Consider the following 21,993-nt stretch of genomic DNA (forward strand, 5'->3'; position numbering starts at 1 on the left):
AAAGGTAGTTAAAAAGAACATTGATATAGGAAAACGGGTCAATTTGACCCAAGGACAACATGAGGGTTAAACACCTTCCTCCTCCTCCTCATCATCATTCTGAAGCAGCTTTCATGACCAACCGCTCACCTCACATGTTGAGAGAAGTACATCTAGTATTAAATCAAATATTTCAAAGAACTGAAACCGATTGTATACAATGTACTGAAAGTAAAGCCAATATGATTTATTATTGTATTTATTATCAGGGTGATTCTATTGCATAAAAAGCATATCTAAAATATACAGAGACAACAGCAGTTGATTAGCGAATAATCAATAAATAAAAATTCATGACTATAAACATCATATTTCAAGTTTTTCCTTGTTAATATACACAAACACTGGGCAGCAGTTCATTGCCCTGTGGAATGAGTCTTGTGGAAACAGGGTTTTGGTGACAAATGACCAGCAGCATGTTTAAAATACCTATCTGCCGTCCTTTAAAGTCATAAGGGAGGAGAAAGGAGGGAGAGCAGGTCCGCCATAAAGGTTAGCTTGTTCCAACTGGATTCTGCTTTTAGCCAAAGCATAAAGTAAGCAAACAATGAGCTGGGAAAGTCACATAAAGTAGTTAAAGTGAGGGAGGGGGTGGGTTAGTCCTCCGACAGCAGCCTGTGGAAGTGATCCTTCCTCTTTTTCAGCACCTCCCGAAAATCCTCCTGAAAAAACACAACAGGAGATATTTGACTGAATGATGAAACCGGGGGAGGAAAGACAGCAGATGCTGCTGCAGATAACCAGCTGTTTTATTCACAACTGACTGGAAGAGCTAGAGGCTCCACTGATCACCACTACACAAATAAAAGTGGTTCACACATCAAACAATAGTCCTCACACAGTGCTAAAACAAATCAACATTTAACACTTCTAAATATTAATGGACCAATTCTTTAACGCTGCAAATACTTTGACTTTTGATACCCTAGTACAATTTAGGGATCCAACCGTCTCTGACTATGACTACCCATCTGATGCCAGTGCTGTCCTCCTTCCAAATCTTCAAATATGGAGGGATGCAACTAACAGTTATCCTTTATCGTAAACTCAAGACTAACTGGATACTCAAACTGCTTAATAAAGTCAGTGAATGACAGTGAATCAACGTATGGGATAAGTGCATCCCTGCATATTTAGCTTGTAAACAATTATATAACTTTACTTAAAGCTATAGTGCATAGATTCTGCCGCCCCCATGAGGAATTCTAAGTAATGACAACATAACTGTTGGTGAGTAAACATGATTTGGCTTTTCTGTGACTGATGTTCATTCAAATAAAAAGTTACACACTAAAGCTTTAAATCCCCCATTTATAAGATCTGAAACTGTATCACAAAAAAAGACACATGAGCAGAAATCTAAAATCTGAAGCCTACATGTAATAATCAGAGAAGCTGATAAATGACGTACCGCTGCAGACATTTTCTCCATGTAAGGGACGAGCTTCTGGAGCTCTCTGTCCTCCGGCTCCCCGGACCAGCTTTTGATGGGAATCGTGTTCATCAGCTGCAAAAACACCACAAAAACTTAAATGATTGGTCTTCTATTGAACCGTCTTCTATTTGGTTTTCCTGTGAAGTTGCAATTGCAAGATGATACTATCACCGGAGAACCAACATTGAGCAATTTGACTTACAAGTCTGACAAAAAAAAAAAACTAAACCTCAATAACATTTCTGATATTAATAAAAGACATGTCTGGTTATATTCTGTTTCTTATCGTCAGCAAATACTATCCATTTGTCTCTCATTTTTAATTATGCTCTGTCCGTTAAAAGCAATGAAAATGGCACAGTATTAGATTTTGAACTGGCATCTAAAATCACAGTGCTTACATGGTACGGGTACGTATGGGGTGCGTTGTCCAGGACGACCGTCTTGGCAAGATCCCTCCCGAGAATGCTGAGATCTTTGATGTAGTGGCCGAGAACGCAGGCACAGTCGTCCTGATACAGACGATGTCTACAAGAGAAGTCATCAACATGTAAAAAACAATTACACCAGTTTCTGTGAACCAAGTGTGTCACATGTTTTGTGTATGGCTATTTGTATGTGATGTCTGCATCACGTCTATGTGGAGGAGTGCATCTGAGCGTCGAGAGTGAACAAAAAACAGTAAAGTTGTGGAACGGACAGTTAACCAATGACCTAAAACTTGCTATAAACGCAGCAAAGCTGAGGGGAACTTCAGATCCGGATGATAATTATCTGTAGCTACAAGTTACATTACATTAAGTCATTTAACGGATGCTTTTATCCAAAGCGACATACAATTGCTATATGTCTGAGGTTGCACACCTCTGGAGCAACCAAGGGTCAAGTGTCTTGCTAAAGGACACATTGGTTGATGTTTCAACTATAATATATTATGGAATACAGCCGCCTTAAAATGAGTAGTGCGGTTTGAGGAATATTGTATTATACAGGCCGTATTGTACACGGAAAAATGACATTTCTTTCAGTGTGGGGATGTTACACACCAAAATGTCATTTTTTCTGAATTTCATGTAGAATTTGGGCTCTGGAATCTTTTTTTTTTATCAATATGACTTTTGTGTTAATTTTTTTGAGGATTATCTGTTAATCTTCACATCTCTTCTTCTACGTCACATTAACCACCTGAAGCCAAAAGGAAAACTAATCTATTGACCTCACCATATGGCACAGACACATCTGTACTCATTGTTATTCACTGTGGGTAACAGTCAGCTAAATCCCTCCCACCGTTAAATGAGAACATCAAAGAGTAACTGACTAATTGTATGACCACAAACATACAATATAATCAAATATATAGTCAATATATAGTCAAATATAGTCAAACAGAATATGTAACGTTTCAGATCGACGTCCAGAGGTCAGTGTGCGTGTCACAAACGTGTCAGCGGCAGGCTAACACTCGCCTATCAGACTCGAGTCTGATAAACCTGACAGAGTCCACGTCTCTGCGGTCGAGCAAAGAGTTTATGAAACACAAGTGGAAGCCGTTCTTCGGAACAGAGACATACCGAAACAGTTTTCTCTGAGGGTCCAGGATGTCCAGTATCTTCTCAGCATATTCCTTCTTTGCACATGTGTAAACAAACAGCTGGAAGAGAACAAAAACAGCAGCTGGAACCGATGGCAAGAAACCAAAAGTCAATGGGCATTGGGATGCCACAAAAACTATGTTTTCATTTACAAAGAAAAATAACATAAGGTGGAAATAAATTGGTTCAGAATAATTAAATTACCAATAAAAGGGGTTAGGTATGATAGAAATATCTGTGTGCAAAGGTGTTGTGAAAACTGAAGCAGATCAGTTCAAGTTTTGTAAAATAAAACATTACCTGAATTCACTTAAAACAAACCGACTGTAGACAGCACTTGTCTCGAGCCAGTTGTGTCAATAAAATGACCAGACAATTTTTAGTTTTACATCACATTAACACATACCTCATAGACTTTTGCCATTGACTGCAGAAACTCTTTGACATGAGGTCGTAGGATCATGTACACCTGTTGATAGCAAGGGAGCAGAGAGGATGACAGAATAAATGTATTTCATACATATTCAGTTACTATTTAAGTATCTAAAATTTGCAGCAAACCACTGCTTGTCCCAGTGTGTTATTGTTAGTTCTGGTATTTCTCCACATTAAGACTACATTCCCTCCCATCTCCTGCTTCCTGTCATCCCTCACTGAAGAGGACAAACACACTGAAGTGATTCGTCCATCATCCTGTCTAGTGCAATTACCTTATATGTAAAGAGTGCCACCGTATCATGTTTATTTATCTTGATTTTACTTCATTACTCAAATTTAGTTATTTAACATTTTTGTGTGTGATTGTTATATTTTACTAGTTAAATGCTGCTTTTTTATATTTTTGTCTGTTACTTAGACTGTCAGCTGAGAGCTGCTCAACCGGGTTTCGTTGTTGTGAAACAAAGAGAATAAAAGATTATATCCTATTCCATCTGCTCAGTGTGCTTCAGATTCACCAACCTTGTACTGATGGTCCTGGAAAGCTGTGTGGAAGGTGTGCTCTGCTTCCTCGATCACATTCAGAGAGCTGAACATCAAGGTCTCCTCCTGGAAGGACACAGATCAATGTGACTTTGGGTACGTCCCATAGCACTCAAATTGCATCCCTGAGTCCTCCAGCTGCCTCCCTTCCTCATGTCTTAGTCCCTCCCACAGAGGAGGCCCGGGAGAGACGAGGAAATCATCGGAGGAGAGAGGCAACACGTAAATGGGTTTTATAGGGATGAGACGTCCTCAGCCTCTGATATGAAGCGTCGCATTTTTTTTGCCAGCTTTCCTTCCTGTTTTAGGAAGCAGCGACCGTATTGTGTTTTGCCTGAAAAACCGTGTCTGTGTTCTTCATATTTAGGCATTGTTATAGTTTGGTCTTCTTATGTAAAACATGTGGTTCTGGTAGATGTTTGCTATTGATCACGCTGTGCAAACACCGCCTCTTTTATGTGAAGGCATGCCTGGCTGGATTGGGAAACCTTGGGTTAGTTGAACTGGTTGTTAACTACCGTTGTGACACAGCGTATGCGGGACCGCTGTTGTTAGGTTAGGTAAAGCTGGGTAATTGAAATAAATCCAGGCCATGTTAATCTTGATTTGTAGTACAGGCCTCTGATATTCAATATTTCTGACCACTGAACTCCGTCACAGTCTTAGCCTTGCACATACATGAACTCACACTCCTGTCTCTGTGTTGCGGAGTTGTGTATGACACATTGTGTATGACACATTACATTTAGACTCCTGAGGCGCAGCACAATTCATTTGCAATTGGGACAGCAGTGTTCTTCCACTACAGTACCTTTTTGGAAGAAAACCAGCTAAACCTAAATGAAAAAGATAAAACCATTATCCAATCTGTAATGTATATTAAAAAGGAAACAATATATAATATTGATGCCACTACCTCTGTTCCTTTTCAAAATTAGGTGATATCTTAACTTTAAACAAACAAATGTGGCATCAAAAAATACTATTTTTCTCTCTCAAACAAAATGCATCTTCCAAAAGTAAATATATCATATTTGAAACGCTAAAGACACAGTGGCGGTAAATTAGGAAAGGGCTTGTCTGGCGACGGTTTGACTGGCAGCTGGGCTGCTAGCTGACAAGACATCCACACATTTCCAAAAAAGGTTGGAGGTGGTTTCCAATAATTTGGCATTTTTGGATACATCAGCCTCATAACTGAAATCTAAATGGATGCTTTCTTGTATGATAAATTATCAAAATTTAATAAAAGTGACATAACAGCAGTCACACAAGTCAGCTCCCAAAGTATCCTTGATGAAACAGGCAAGCCATGAACAGTTCTGTTTATTTTTGACTGTACTTGGCTAGATGTGGACTTTGAATTGGAGCAGTACTTGGGCTGTGACTGATGTTTCTCAAGAAAACAAAAAATGTTTGGCAAAGAGACTAAGACTCTGGAGAGACCTGCTCGGTCACAACTGGTTGCTGTTGGCTTATTTGAGATCTCTCCATCTTTGCTCTACATTTACATTGCTGCAGTCTTGTTTATTGTGTCCTCATAAATGTATGATCGTTGTAATACATACCAGCATCTCAACACCTGCATCATTCAAATACATACTACCAACCCAAGGATGCCACTCACAGTAAATATTCATACCTTTGTTTTATGAAGAAGAGTTCATTAAAAAATGGATCTTGAGTTCCGATCAATTAATCAAAGTTAAAGATCCATGTTACATCACCATGCATCTGACTTGTTGTGCCCATACGTGAAAGCAGATCGCTCCAGAGAATTAAACTCACCAAGTCGACCACCAGGGTGGCTTCTGGGGTGCTCCTGGTCTTGGGGGGAATATCTCTGAGTTGGGGTCGAGAAAGCTGAGATTGTGACTGTATGTTCTTGATAAACGTGGAGCTGAAAAACAAAAGAATGCTCTTAGATATAGAAAGAATCCCTAAAAACAGGAGAGTTATGTACATGAGGACATGAAAAAGGGACGATCGATAAGCTCTGGCGCTGTAGAATCAAATCAAAAAGCAACACTCAAGTGAGAATACCGTTATTTTTATACTTTAGGCACTAGTCTCTCTTAACTTCTAGGATGTGAAAAAGCATGAAAAAATATCTTGTAAGGTTGTTGATGTCTAAAAAGGGCTTAATACTTACGGATTGAAGATGTCATCATCCTCTTCTCCAGCCAGAAGGTCAATGGAGCCAAAACCAAACACACCTTGTTCTGGGCTCATCAACACGTTGCTTCCAGTACCTGCACACTTCACATCTGGACAGAATAAACAACAAAATGTACAAACTATAAGCAAAACAAGTCTGTTAATTTTCAAGCAGCCAGGGAAACGCAATACATCCAGCAAATGGTTGACATATTTGATAAACTATAAGTATAAATTGTCTTAAGGATGGAAAGCTACAAAGTACTTGTGTCCTGTCTGTTCTCAATGTTATTTGAGGCTCTATTATTTACATCAAAGTGTAATATTGTCAAAAGGAATGACAACAAAAAGCTGCATCTGAACACAACATGGATGCAATTGGAACCGCTCACATAATGCACAAGCCAAAACAGTGAGACTTATTTACTAAAGCTGTTTACAGTGGCAATGTTTTCTGGCTTTTTCCGAAGGGAATAGCAACGACTCATACTGGATCCGAATTCTAATACACTAAATCCTCCACCAATAAAATAAATACGAACTGTCTGCTCAGTGCTCATCACATTGAATGGCTGCTGAGCAGATCAATGGGCTCACAATGTTCCTTTCTATTTGATGCACCCTGAGTGGGAATTTACCAAAAAGCCACCAGAAAGACGTTGGTACATTTATGCTGTGGTTGGTAAGTGAGCTTTCTCCACCAAGCACTTTCATCCTAAGAAAACAATCCTTATACTGGATATCTCCCAAAGTTAATGGTAAAAAAAAGTATATGTGAAAAGTACATTTGTGGAATCCAAATATCTGGAGGGCTTGTTAACGACTTTATGATGTCTTTCACACATATAAGTAGAGTTTGTTTAAGGTACTACAAGTCTTATATAGAACAGGGATTGCAGTGATAGGATCTGTACTTACTCTCTTTGGTGGGTGTGAGAAAACGCACCATGGGCGAGTAGATGTTTCTGGCTGTTGTATTGCGAGGAGACCCTGGGTCGATCTCTGACAGTATGCGCTCATGGCGCATGATGGGCCTGATCGGAGTCTTGAATGCCAAATCTAGACCACAAGAACATGATCATTCAGAAAACACAAAAACAAGAGCAGGGGACAGTCTAAGGAAATTTGTATTTAGGAAAAAGACAATGACAAAATATGTTTAAAAAATCCTCGATAAGATAATAAGCTGCAAAATATACCAGTTTCTCTGTCATCAACAGCAATGGCTCTCTTCCTTGGCCGGCAGCGAGGCAGTGGTCTCCTCGTCAACGTGGGAATTTCATCATCCGAGTGGTGGGAGTCATTATCCAAGGTCTCTTCACCCTACACAGTAAAGAGTAAAAAAGGCATTGACGAAAACTGGAAAGTATGATTGTCTAGATGTGTCCAAAATACCACCAAAAATCTTGCCCTAAGGAGGTCTTTTATCAAGCACAGCAAAGCCAAGTGACGTCATTCTGTTTCACTTAAGCTGTGGGAATAATGAGGAGGACCCTTATCGTTCAGGTAATTTTGCATAAAAAAGATAACAATTGCATTATTATTATTATTATCTAAAATAGATCCAAATATCTGTGGAACGGAAGTAGAAAACATACACCTAAAATACTATATTAATCTAAGAAGCAGGAATACTACAGTTACTACTACGCTACCTCAACAAGTGTTCTTAGTTGCATTGGCTTTGTGACACACTTTGCATAAAGCCTGAGCAGGTCTGTTTGAAACATGAATCCTACGTGACTGTGCCATTATTAAAATACAGACAGACAAAAGGTTTACCCAAGACAAATCAGAACCGTTTCAGAGTAAAAATGTCTGCTGTAAAGAAAAGCTGTACAATGTAACCTGTACTGCCTACAAGGTACTGTAATTGTGTAGCAATGGTAAAAAAAAAAAACAGGAACTTCCGTTTGCATTATGCAACAAACACTGCACGTTATGATGCAAGGATGGAGGTATGGATTATTATATTTATTGTGAAAGTATGTCTCGATGCAGAAAAGTCAATAATCCGACATTTAAAACCAGGTTTTCGGTTAACGTCTGTTAAACCGGCTAACGTAACTCTCCAACACACAGCAGTTTCGGGTGCTCGTAAACCAAGATTGTATTTAAATAAATCCGGAGACAAAGCAGATGGTTAGTTAGCTAACATAAGTAAAGGAGGGATAAAAAAGCGACCTATCGTCCAGAAGCCAGTTTAAACAGGTAGCCAAAGTTAGCAAAACCGTCCACAGTTTCCCATTATTTTTGTTAGGATGGCGAAGGCATGACCCGCCCTACTCTCCGATTGCCTATTCGTTGCCTTCGTTGGTCGGGTTGGTTAGGTGTAGGCAAGAAACGTGGGATTGGGTAGGTTAGGGTAAGAAAGTCCAAGTAAGCCAATCAAGGGCAGAGTAGGGCGGGACATGACGTCGCTATACTAGGGAAAAAAATACTCGCCAACTGTTTGCCGTTTGTTATGAATTGTCACTAGCTAGCTAACTAGTATCTGAATAATGTTACCGATACCACGATTACTTATACTAATTATTACTGTATCCGGTAACTAACACAATTATTGATACCACTAACATTTGTGAGGTTAGTATAAGGTCGCCGACTGAGAAACTAATCGTAGCAAAATTAGATAGGTTACCTTGGTCTGTAGAGGGCTTTCGACCCCCGATAAACGCGGTGTTCTCGGCGTCGCTTTGTTGGACCGTCGACGCGTACTCTTCGGCGTCTCCGAGTAACATGTAACAGTTCTTTGAGACCTAAGTCTCATTTTCTATTTCAAATGGGACTTGATAACATCGACACACAAACTCCTCCAGCGTGATGAAGCTATTGCTAATCGCTTTGAGTCCGGGTGCTATGCTCTTCTTCTACCCCCCGCCCCCACCAGGAGAGACTCGGTGTGGCTCCGCCCTGGTTTTGTCCCCGTGTCTTCTCGAATTATTTATTATTTCGCGTGTTTAAATCTGCCGGGTTGCGATAGGTTCACTACTGCAGAACACTGCTATTGGGCGGTGCTTCATAAAGCTCCAGCGTCAACGTGAGACGTGTGTACTATAGGCTAGACTGTGGAATGGGACTAGCAGCGACCTTTCTTTAACTGTCTATGGCAGCGGCGGATCATCATTCTAGACCATAGACAGTATAAGAAAGAAAGATCTAGATACCTTAAAAAAAAAGTAAAACAATTGATGAAGAATATCAAATTGTAATAATAAATGAAATCCCTAGTGGAATCATCTAAGTGATAAAATGCCACTCAGAGAGACAAGAATATCACCAGAATAGTTTAAATAAATTAACCATCTGACACAATGTTAGTTTTGCTATAGTATTTATGGTCTTCATGGCATCTAATAAATCGAGAGTAAAGCAGGGACGGGTGGATGCCCAAAGCCCAAACCATGTGCTACCTCACCAAGTGGAATCAGGTATGCAGAGTCAGTGAAAACAGCCACGCTATACTGTTTTGCAAAAAAGTTATTGATTGCCTGATAATGTTATTCCAGATCTGCACTTTACAAGGTCTACAGTGAGCTTCCAGACACATCTACCCTCGACCCTGCTTGCTGCTTATGCTGACTTCGAACCAGGCTGTCTTCCCCTTATCTGTGCAATGAATCTCTCACCTGACAAGCCACTCTACTACATCTTTGGTAGGCTGCCAAATTAATTAAAATGAATGTGTGTGTGTGTGTGTGTGTGTGTGTGTGTAAGGGGGGGGGGGGGGGGGGGGGGGGGGGGGGGGGGGGTGAGAGAGACATGTAAAAAATGAGTACAATCTACAGTATACATAAAGGGCAGTGAGATGTGTAGGTAGAGAACACCTCGCTCTGAAGAAGAAGAGAGCTTGGTGTCTTCTAACGCAGTTCAGTACAGTCCCAAATCACTTGTGCATCAGAGTAATATTGAAAAACATCAGGTATGTGAACTTTGACAGTCTCTTCATCCAGCCAAAAGCCCATAGATAACCCTAACCCAAAACTCGTCAATGGGTTGAAGAGACTGTGAAAAGAAGAACATTTTTATTTATTACTAGAACATAAAAAACGGGCACAGTGAATTTGATTGTAAAACAAAAAGATACTCCATAATGCATTGTTGCATTGGCAACGTGAGGGACTTGTCTGTCTTAGCTGCAGTCCGTGCTCTTGTCACACGCACAATCTTACCTGTTGTTGACTCCCTTTGTTTTCCCATCTTGTGCATATTCAAATATTTACTACTTAATACTTATATTTTTTCCTATTATTATTATTTCATGTATATTGTATGTATGTATAATTTATCCTAGTATTTCATTTATAATCTGGGCTGTGTGACTGATGTATGTTTCCTGCTGTAACACCATAATTTCCCATTTTTTGGGATCAATATCTGTCTATCTATCTATACACAACCAGGGGCTGTGCGATGCTAGAATGAACAGCCGTGGATGTGGGGGAGGGGCCTATAGAAAATGTCTTTCTAGAGGATCCAGCACACGGATCCTGAAACAATGGGTCTAAAACAACTGGTTACACTGGGCTGAAAACGCATGAGCTTGAGGCTGTCAAACAGCTACATTAACAAGTTCCTTAGATTTAGGGAGTACACCTCAACATTTTACATAACAAATGCCCTACTAATCACCTAGCCGACATTCACTCGTCCTGTACATTTTGTAAACAGAATATTTAAACAATGTCTCACCTTTTTTATTGTGAAATATCCAAAAGATTTTGGACAGATTCAGAGTCTTACTTTTTTAAACCCACCAACTTTGTCTACACCTTTAACCTTAAAGATATCATCTGTTTCTACGATAATTCAGGAAATGGTGCTCTTGGGTGTCTAATTAAATTCATCATTCCGTATGCCAAACTCTATATTCAATCGCAGAAATGTTCTAAATCATCTCCTAATTTTTTACCTTTTCTCATAGAAATTAAAGCTCTACTGAAGTCACTTAGAGTGTTGGATAACAAAAAAGTATTACAATTGTGGAAACTGTAGAGCTTTTTTCCCCTAAAACCTCTGACTAATTGTAAATTCATGTTTTCATGTACAATTTTTTAAAACCTGTATAATGGTTCTGTTATTTCTTCGTTAGTATTACTCTTAGGATACAGGACATCAAAGACACCCACACCCCAAACTCTGGTGACATTTAAGAAAAGTGATATTTTATTAATTTTAAATTCAAAATAAAAGTATTCACACAAACACATATTGAGTAAATAGGCAAGAAAAGATCTTCACCCATCAAAAAAAGAAAGAAAAGAAACCTGTTGCATTGCCCGACATGGTTACCAGGAAACATCCCATTCATCAAACTAATTGAATCATTTAAAGAAAAAAAGAGAAAAAAACACACATTAATAGAACAGACTGAAAAACGACTGAAAAACAGTACTCCTAGAAGCAGTACTTGTTGTAGTACTAAGTAGTAGTTATCTGTTGTACTGGAGGTTCCCTGTTCAAATAAACTAAACAGCAGAAGTGTTACAAACCGGTAACACAGATAGAGAGAGACAGAGAGACGGAGAACGACATCCCGGAGTCCAAAATAAACCTCCCAGTCACCTACCATGGGTGATAAATATCTGCTGAGAATATTTAGATAACGATATAATTACACCACAATACTTGTTTTCAATACAATCGCATGTGTGTCATGAGATCCTAACTACTCTTAAGTACTATACTGGTATGTTGTAGCTCATTTCAGACCTTGGTGACCTCTCTCACGCCCTCTTTGTGTACCCATTAAATTGTAACTTGAACTGGGTTAAATGCATCAAACTGAAGGTAGAGGTAGATTTTCCTGAGAAGTTGAAAGAGACAAGAGCCTTGTTTCAATTCTGAAGTAAACTTGAAGCCACGTGAAGCCCACACACGCATAGTATGCAGCCCTAAAATAATCACATTATTATCAGCATTATCGCTGTATTAATAAATCTGCTTTAAATGTAATCTCTGTGTGCAGGGGGTTGCTAAAGCATATCCAGAAAACAAAGCACAGAAAAAAGCCAAAACAATATGAACATGTTATAATTCATAGCCGTAAAAAGCCATATTTCAGAAATAATCTATTCAATGAATCTTAGTAATACAGGTTAATTCATACAACAATTGTCACAGCGGGAGGCATCTTGTTATTTCTGTTTTCCTTGTCCACATCCCCCCTTGATGGTCAGTGGCGAGCAGTCAAAAGCCCCTAAACCCCACAGGCACCTTAACCCGTAAATGTTCCAGCAAATTCCATGTCGGCAACATGTGGGAGCAGGAGTCATTGTCAATTTTCCATGCAAGACACTCTGGATCTTGTAAGGTTTCAAGAGGTTATTTAGCTATGGCTCTGGTGGGAGTGAAAGCAGCAACATTTCAATGTAAAACACTTAAAAGTTATGACATAAAAGCGAGCAAGCCAACCACAAGAGCCTCAGGGGGGTTTGTGTTGATTGGGAATACGCCCCTGAGAAGCACTACATTTACTACCCATATTGTCGCAAAATTATTGATTATTGATTGTTTACTGCTATAATAACTAAAGGTAATATGTAAGTGAATGCTGCTAACAGAGTTTGTTTTAAGTGGTGCCTTTTAAACAATATTTTTGTATCAGTGGAGCCTTTTAGTGTCCGTCCCATTATAATGATATTAAGAGGCTTTGTCCCCTTAACAAGACAAAATACTGGAAACCCTGGAAGGAAATGAATACATAAAGACTGAAAATATGTAATTTGTTTGCAGTAATATTTAGACTGAAGGACATTGAATATTTGCAGCCTTCGCTCAGACCTTTTTGTTTCCATTTGCAATCTGAAGCGATTCTGCATCATGACAAAAACTTTCCACTGAGGGGAGCTCTTGGTAAAGATGTTTAAGCTTGAACTGAACCTTCAAATATACTGTTATCTCTGGTTCCCCTTGCAATAACCAACCAACCAAAAGTGATATCTGATTGTCTGTGGTACTTATAAGTTATTGCATAGTCAAAGTCTTCATAAACCAGCATTTTGAAACCAGCACCAACAACATTTTGATGAGGTTTTCCTGCTTTTACAGTTTGTTGTGGCTGAAGCAAAAAAACATATTTGCCAAAGCTTTATTAGTTCTTGAGGTAGAAACGGGGCTTGGTTGTGGTTGAAGGGATGTCAGAGTGTTTGGAGGCATACTGTGTTTCATAACATTGTCTGATTGTCGCTACCACGCAATTAAAACTAATCCCGGAAGATGCTGCCATGCACCTACTAAAAAAAAGAGAGAGAGAGAGAGAGAGAGAGAGAGAGAGAGAGAGAAAATAGAGAAAACCACTGTTTAAATGAAAATATCTCACAGAGCCGGTCAATAGATATATAAGGTAAACATGGATCCATTGAAGAGGGCACAGGGTCAAAAAGGTCATAGGGTCAAATCTAAAAAAAGCAATGTTGACCCTTTTGATCAGTAGCCTATTGATTGAATTTTGATTGTAGCAGCCCTCCCCCACAAACTAATGCTTCAGCCATACATTTCTCTGTTTGATTGTCAGCCAGTATCAGCAACTGTGACATCTGCTACAGACAGAGAGAGAGAGATGCATGGTGAGCTTTCTGAGTGCCACCTAACCGACTGAATAGAAACCACCGTTAACATTGTAGTTCATGAAATTTAAATCTGGTTGCACAGAAGAATTGAGGAGAAAGACAACCCTAACTGTAAAATGAAATTCTTTCTTTTTTTACCCTGGGACTTTTGTCATAGTTATGACATATATGAATTGGCATAGCCCCATTAGCCTACTGTAGCCTATAGACTATTATGCCATATAAAGGCAAAACACAGTAATTGGTCAGAAATGAGTTAACCCCAGAATCTGACTTTTTGACATCATACTTTACCATAGTAATCATTATACCATCAAATGTATATTTTTTGAGAGAAAAAACATTCATAAAAACTGAAGTAAAAACCAACTGTGGTGACTTTACTCCGGCTAACTGCTGAGATAGCCTCAGCTAAAGCTAGTTTAGCCACTTTTTTCCTGTTTCCTGGAATTGAAAAATCTATTTTGATGCTCCAAAATCTAAGCAAGTTGTTATACCATCTAAAAAAGACAATACCTATATATTAAATATTAACGGAGAAGGAATACCAGATAAAGCTAGTGCTGCTAAATGCTAACTAGCCTAGCTAGCAGAGCAACAGTAACTGCCCTCTCTGCAGCATCCAAGTCTTGTGGAATTTCAAATACTTTTATGTGGTTAGGCAACCTTCAAATCCCATATTCAAAATGTATTTAATTAAAAGACGAATTTATGGAACTACTGTTCAAATGGACAAGATAGCTGAGGAAAAAACATTTGGTTTGAGAATGTTTTTTTTTTTCCCTTGCGATTGTTCAAACAGAGCGTAACATTAGTATTGTTGTAAGGTCTACAAAAATGATTAATACAATCAACATGATCAGCATTTTTTCGATTGATTGTTATGCCAAAACTACAACAAGAAGACCCAGATTGCAATAAAAATATCTAAATTTCACTGAAATTTCAAATGGCCGATGTTCAATACTGTAAATGTAGCCATACTTAATAAAGCTTTGGATAAAAGGTGTCTATCATTATTGTGCATCTGTAAATGACTCAACATGACTCAACTGTCCACAGTGAGGATGCAGCCAGACATACCTACATTCTTCACTGTAGTACCCATTTCCTTCTTTCCATGAGCCTGATCAATGACCAAAAAGGATAGAATACTTGTGCCCCCTGGAGCCAAAAACTGCAAGTTTGCAGCTGCAAAGTTCTGTATTTTGTGTTGAGTAACTATAAACTTGGGACCTAATGAAATATTAATAATGTTTAATTAAGTGCCTGAGAAATCTCATTGATCATGAAAAAAAGGTTACAGTTGGTATTGTACAGTCATAAGCTGAGTTTTGGTTCAAGTAGGCCTATTTAATAACCACGGAAGGATGGGGAAACGCAATGATTTGCCATCCTTTTTCATGTACCTAGTGTAACAGCCCCAGTATCCTATGCCTCGGTCCGTGTAGTGTGTGTGTGTTTGTGTGTGTTGCAGGGTAGTGGTTGGGTGAAGCTGATGTGCCATTGTGGAGATCGACCAGTTTTCCTAACAGTAGCCTAGTTATTTTAGCCAATAGGTGGTACAAGTGTAAAAATGTAAAACCTCAAACACCCACAAACAGCAACTATGAGACACAAATAGCCCCTTGTGGTGAGTCAGCTGCCTTATCAAATATATGACAAGAATTCCTCTTTCCTCACTATTGAAACACAGTGGTTTTCAGCTTCATTGAAATTTAACTCAACCAATGACATCCTGTTTCTGCTTCCAGTTCAGCCCTTCTGACTGTTGGCCTGTATAAAGTGGGATGTCTCCTCTTCACTTCCTCCCACTGTACAAATCAAAAGCCAAAATATTCCCAAAAACGGGCACTGCCATCTAATAATCTTGGAGCCAGAGTCTACGCAATAGTGATTGGGCAGTGGAGGCGCAGTATCAAAGTCCCGCCAATACACCCGCCTAACCAATCGTAAGTCAATCACAGCTGTCAATCACAAAATTTCACCCCGTTTTTAGAGAATCAAATAACAATTAAAACCCCAACGTTTCTGAAAAATGAACACTTTAACATACATTGAGTGATAAGAACTAGGCATACCTAAAATGAAAGAAACCCTCTTAGGGAAAATGTGTTTGACGTGTGATTTTTTTAATTTGGCACATGTCCCAGTTGCTAAAATGGAGGGAGGTGGATTTAGACCTCTGACCTCTACTGCAGCCAGCCACCAGGCGGCGATCTAGCTGTTTTGGCTTCACCTTCACAGTCTATGTATCAGCAACCTGGTTCTGCTTCTGACAATCTAACTTAAAATCTACTATATGTAACTAAAGCTTGACTTTTCTTTTGTAGGCTGTATAAAACAAGTGAGGCTGGACAGTTCACTTCTCACTATTTTATCAAGCCTTTAGGAAGAGCATTTCATTACTGTGTTTGTGTCTTTGAATGAGAAATGGTAAAATGGTGCAAAACTGAAGTGTTTGTGTAGCAGCTGGTGGTGTTTTCCCACCGAGAGGCAAGTCGAGAATCAAAGCCGCGACGGCCATCTGGCGATATTTGACTGGAACAGTAAAAACTGATTAGACAGAGGTACTGCTGGGTCTCTGGTCATCTCATGCTGTGTTAAGGCCTCAAAACAGAACCCACATACAAAGCCTGATTTACTTCCTAACGTCAGTAGGAATGAGGCTGCTTTGCGTTGGGGTTGGGTTGGGTGGGTAGAGTAACACTCTTTAACAGTCCAGAGAGGTAACACAGGTTAAAGTTCAAAAGCTGATAGATTGAACAAAACTATACATGAATTGTGTGGTATCTTCACTGTGGCAGATTTTACTTTTTTATAAATCTAACTGCAGTGAGTATTTGTACAAACAATAAGACACAAGCAAGCCGCAGCTATTACCTCTGAGATCACATTGTTAAAATCCCCAATTAAGCAACATCTAAAAAAACAGTCAGAGGATCACAAGACATTCTCTGTTACATCCTGGACAGCCAGCCTCATGGAGACCCGGTCCTTGTCACAACACAGGATAAGAAGCACTTGGATCAGAAGAAGCAGTAAATCATGCAAAACACAAAGCTGAAACAAAAAATAAAAGTATCTGTAATCTATAATACAAAACAACAACAACAACAAAACGTCCGATATGAGCTAAAATAACTGTCAAGTTTCTCTGAAGCTCAGATAGCATCTCCTGACACCTGATTGTCCATGTGAGTGTCTCCAAAATGACAAGGATTTAGTGGATACACAACTCCTGTGAATTTAAGACAGGAAATCACAGTTTTTCCTGTCTCACTCCTGATCCCAGAAGGGCTTATCTACAAATATAAGCATGCATCTGACCTTAACACAATCACTCCAATAAAAGGCCAAGTTAGGAAAAAAATAAAAATAAAACATTGATCTTTCTGCAGAGAAAGATGTTAAATACATTGCTCTGTCATGAGATTGTACAAAGCGATGAGCTGACGGACACCTGAGAACAATCAGAAACGTGTATTATTCACATATGATCTGAAGCCCAAACAGCAACAGTTGGTGTGGAAGCCGCTGATGCTCAGAAAGTCCAGCGTGTTGAGATGCATCGAGCAGGGAAAAAACCTTAAGAAAGACTTTGGTTAATTTTCCCCACCTGACCTTACTTAGAAAACAGCCATTTGAACACTAACTTGACAAACTACCCGCAAGATTGGCACAGATATACATTTAACTGGCCTTATGTCAACAAGCAGATAAGGATTTTAGATCAAAATGAGCCAGCTGTCTCAGGACGAAGACCCATAAATGCTTGAATTCATCAGCTACATAGCACTCTAACTAACTCGCTACTGATGAGACTCTGGTAGCAATAGATAATAGATAAAATGTGTGAAAAAGTGAACCAATATTCTGTTTTCCATTTGTGTTTCACTAAAGAATCTGTGGCCTGCCGCAGACCGACACCAGACTCTTCCAAATAGGGATTTAAATTGGCTGCCATGTGAATAAGGTTTTACACAAAATGAGGTCACAACGGTAAATTGTTATATGCCCTAACGAAACAACATATACCTTTAAAGCTTTTCTGATTTAAAATAGAGGATATTCATATTTTCTTTTTATAGAATTCTAAATATATATATATATTTTTTCCTGCAATGAGGGGATTTGTAAAGATTTAAACGATAAAACAGTCAAGAGAATAACATTAATGACAATGAAAAGGTAAAATAAAATAAACTAAATCTCTCCCCCAGAGGAAAAACATTGCTGTCAGTCAGTAGCTGTGTTTGTGTGTGTAAACAGTGCATTAACCTTCCTAGTTATTAACTTCTCTTTTGTTCGCCAACAATCTGTACATTTATGCAGAAATAAATAATTAACAGGTTGTGCATACATCTTTGTTTAGCATATACTGGCTCTCTGTTGAGACATTCTTTTTTTCCGAAATCATTTTGGCTATGAAGAACAAAAGAGGCGAGTTGGGGAGTGAAAACCTGAGATAGTGTACTTCAAGTGATCGGATTTTCAATTTGTGTCTTTCTGTACATTTGATGGTTCTTCTCTTTTTGGCATAGATTATGTAGAAAGTGAGGTTGATTTTTGGCTTTACTTAGCGTGGTTATTAAAAAAAAAAGAAGGGGAAAGGCCAGTTAGGACAACAGGTTGCTGGAGGTTGAGGTTGAGGTAGGTGTGTTCTGCTGCTGCGGAGCAACATGACTGCTGACCGTCTTGTTGGAGACGGACGATCCTGCTGCTGCCTGAGCAAAAAGGACGCCTGGACAAGAAAAGATACAACAAACACAAAAAAGGTTAGTGGTAATTTTAAAGGTGAGAATACAAAGTTTGCCTGTTTAATTTCATCTCCATTCAAAATATAGCTTAAAGGACTAGCTAACGTTTGGCTTCTTTCCAAAATGGGTCAACAAATGATTTACTTTCTTGACGTGAGTTAGATGAAAAAAAAGTTCTCTGTCCTCTGTGCACAAGATAATCCTTGAAAGCGTTTTATGAAATCCTTGCTTGTCCTGTTGGATAGTGTCTGGATAGTAAGTGGACAATGTTAAGAGGGATTTTCTTACGAAAATCAACATGAAACTAGAAAAGTGAGTGGGATACACATTTAAAAAAAATACCAAACCTGGCAGTCAAACTGTGACAAAACGACTAAGGGAATTCAATGCACCTGGCTGTTGTTCTCTAAGAAATAGTTACATCAATACGTCATTCCGCCTGAAACCTCAAACTTTTCTTTTTAAGGATAAGAAGAAACATTTTCTGCTGTTCAAGCTGTTTCCCTGTTTCCAGTCTTAATGTGTGGTTAAGCTAATCATCTCCTGCCTCTATTGTTACTCCACACACATTAGTAACCAGGGTATGGTCTTAGGTTACATGAATAACCAGGTTATGCCAGTTCTCCCCTTATACATGAGCTGGGAAGAATGGGGAGAATGACATTAATTCTACCTCCGGCCACAAACAATGCTTTTGCTTCCTGTTGACCTATGTCAAAATTACACAGACCGATCACCAAATTAGTGCAATTTAACAAATTAATGTTTCATTTACACACTCTTGTCACAGCCTAGGACAGCACAGTGTTCCCATCAGATGACTGACAAGACAATTAGTTTGGCTCATTATAACGTTATCTGTAACCAGTGTAAGATTGACCAATGTCGATCTTACGCCATCTTACTTGCGGAAAGACGTGAAATATGAAGAAAATAATGCTGAACAAGTCAATGAGAGTTCCTTAATATATTATATATTATGTTCATTTTTAGGTTCATACTTTTATTTGGGGTTTCTACTAGAACATGTTTACATGCTTTAATGTTTTCTGATACTTTCAGTCTGGTTATACCTGTACCTATATCTTTGTCTGAAACACTCAGTTTTAGCACCTTGACCTGCTTTATAATAAGAAAAAAAGACACTTTTTTCAACATGGGACCTTTAAAGTAAAGAACATATTTACAAAGCTGGAGTGCCTGGGCCACATAACAGCGATACTCACCAGCGTACACCACTCCATTGAGCTCCACTGACATGCTGATGCTGCTTGTGCCGTTTGTGGTAAGGTTCAGGGCCGAGTCCTGTCTGCTGTCTATAAGAAAGACAAACCACAATTTATTCAGACTACAAGATGTCTTTGTAACACCAGTCCAGAGTTGACTTCTCGCTTGACTATTTACAAACCAAAAGAGCAACTCAAGAACAAAATACTCTTTCCCAGCACAGCAATTGTGTGAATTTACAAAAACATCCAATTCTACATTTCTCTGAAGACACCTGTATTATCAATACTGAGAAACAGTTTGCATGTTCAATCAGATAGACATCGACCAACACAAACTCCGCTATAAGATCTAAGTGTCTGACAGCAGAAGGGAATCCCCGCTCAGACAAACACACACATGTATTGTATATGATGCATGCTGTTCTATGAGCTAAACAGGTCAACATATAGGCCTGCTGTGGGTTACTTCTTCACTGTTAGGTACTGTGGTTTGTGGTAAAATGACAAGAGTGTATTGAGATACTAACTGCCAGGAAGAGGGAGAGTGTGTGAAATCCAGCCCATGTCAATTCTGGGGTAAAACAATGAAAAGTAAAACCCAGAGTAGATGTGATGTGCTAATGTTTAATATAAGGCTGCACGATTATGGCCAAAATGATAATCACGATTATTTTGATCAATATTGAGATCACGATTATTTGTTGATTTTAACCAAAACAAATTGTATTGTCAAATAGGCTACTTATAACTGCTTTCACATTCATATTGTGCTACGTTCCTCTTATGTTGAAGTTGCACGTTGTACATACATACAGCTGGAACACATGTAAATGAAAATTATCTGAAATAAATAGCCTAGGAGAAAGCTCCTTTACTTCTTTTCAACAATAACTTATTAAAAGAGGTAGGGAGAGAGAGGGAGTGCGATGGACGTGTACTACTCACAGAGTGACGCCTGCCTCATTATTAAGGGGTCCAGTACGGGTCGAATGGGGGTCAGCAGAGTTACACACGTGGTGTGTATGAAATGTCTGTATCATCACTGCGCTGCATTTTTATGAACTATGATATTCTGGCCATGGGTCCCATCTCTCGCCCAGGACCAGCAGGCTCCGTCTCACACGTTATTATTCTACGATCTGAAGTTAGTTTCATTCAACGCATTTAAAATATTGCCCCGATCACACAAATTTGATCGTGGGAAGCCAAAATCATGATCATGATTAAAATTTGAGTAATTGTGCAGCCCTTGTTAAATAGTTTTGTTTTTATTGCAGATTCCTATGAAATTTCCTGCAGAGTTAGATCTCTCTGGAAGATCATACTTTGTGCTGACTGATTATTGTGATTCTTAAATGAATATTGATGTCTGTTGAACCAAATGACCCTGTTTCTATTATGCTTCCTGTCACTCTGATAGAAATAGATGGACAAGTGTGAACAGATTTTAAAAAACAGAGATTAAAAAAAACTTTTTTATTACATTGTCAGACCAAAGACGATATCTACTTTAATCAGAACAAAAGTCATTCATCATAGATTTGGTAATTACTGTTGGAGTTAACATCAGTGTGTTCTGTCTGAAAAATAACTTCCAAAGTTTGACCTTTTGAGCTCAGCAGACGCAAGAAAGCTCGCTCACACTTTTATCTTATGCACTTCTTCATCTGATGTAAAGAATCATGTCAGACTGGTTGTTTTGTTCTACTCACGTTAGCTGAACATATTAAACTCACGGTGTGTTCAGTACCTTGGTTATTGATGCGGATGTTCATGGGTATCTGAGCGGTCATGGCCAGCAGGTTGTGTTGGAGAGCTCTCTGCAGCAGTCGGTGGTGCTCCTCGGCCGACAGCGCCATCTTTTTCTCTGGTGGCTCGCCGGCCTCCAGTTTGTCCCTCAGCTGTTCCAGAGCCGCTATCTGAGCTGCCTGAGCTGCCGCTACCTGCACAGCAGCCACCGTGTGGCCCGCAAGGGACCCCGCTGGCAGACGAGCCACACCAAACCCTGGCAGCGACTGGCCTCCGTCCTCTTCTAACAAACACCATAGAGAGGAAGAGAGGGGGTAACTTCAACTCAAATACAATTAAATATGATGCGTTACCAGGCAAAATATAAAAATACGTTACTTCCAGACACCACTGACAGAATTACAGCCAGTCTGAGATACTATGTTAATGTGTAGTAAGATCTCTTACAGCAGAGAGGACAGCAAATTAATTTCTGGT

General features: G+C 39.2%; 2 protein-coding genes across 3 annotated transcripts in view; both read right to left on the bottom strand.

Moving 5' to 3' along the window:
- Positions 1-225: 225 nt before the first annotated feature.
- Positions 226-9,114, bottom strand: ctdspl3 (CTD (carboxy-terminal domain, RNA polymerase II, polypeptide A) small phosphatase like 3). The gene is made up of 11 exons (XM_034882308.1): positions 8,849-9,114; positions 7,407-7,530; positions 7,126-7,266; positions 6,203-6,317; positions 5,839-5,950; positions 4,030-4,116; positions 3,476-3,538; positions 3,049-3,128; positions 1,876-2,002; positions 1,451-1,546; positions 226-701 (listed from the first exon to the last, which is right to left on the bottom strand). The coding sequence occupies exons 1-11, from the start codon at positions 8,975-8,977 to the stop codon at positions 636-638; spliced, it is 1,140 nt and encodes a 379-aa protein (XP_034738199.1). The 5' UTR covers positions 8,978-9,114; the 3' UTR covers positions 226-635.
- Positions 9,115-12,809: 3,695 nt separating this feature from the next.
- Positions 12,810-21,993, bottom strand: part of arid3a (AT rich interactive domain 3A (BRIGHT-like)) — a 52,313-nt gene continuing 43,129 nt past the window's right edge. The window contains exons 7-9 of one of the 2 annotated variants that reach the window (XM_034882292.1): positions 21,518-21,796; positions 19,765-19,854; positions 12,810-18,522 (exon numbers count right to left, since the gene is read on the bottom strand). In XM_034882292.1, the coding sequence (XP_034738183.1) occupies positions 18,398-18,522; positions 19,765-19,854; positions 21,518-21,796 (494 nt within the window). In that variant the 3' untranslated portion in view covers positions 12,810-18,397. Of the gene's footprint in view, positions 18,523-19,764; positions 19,855-21,517; positions 21,800-21,993 lie in introns of both variants that reach the window. The other variant, XM_034882291.1, reaches the window with a different exon arrangement.

Source organism: Etheostoma cragini, chromosome 9 (genome assembly GCF_013103735.1).
Source record: "Etheostoma cragini isolate CJK2018 chromosome 9, CSU_Ecrag_1.0, whole genome shotgun sequence".
NCBI lineage: Eukaryota > Metazoa > Chordata > Actinopteri > Perciformes > Percidae > Etheostoma > Etheostoma cragini.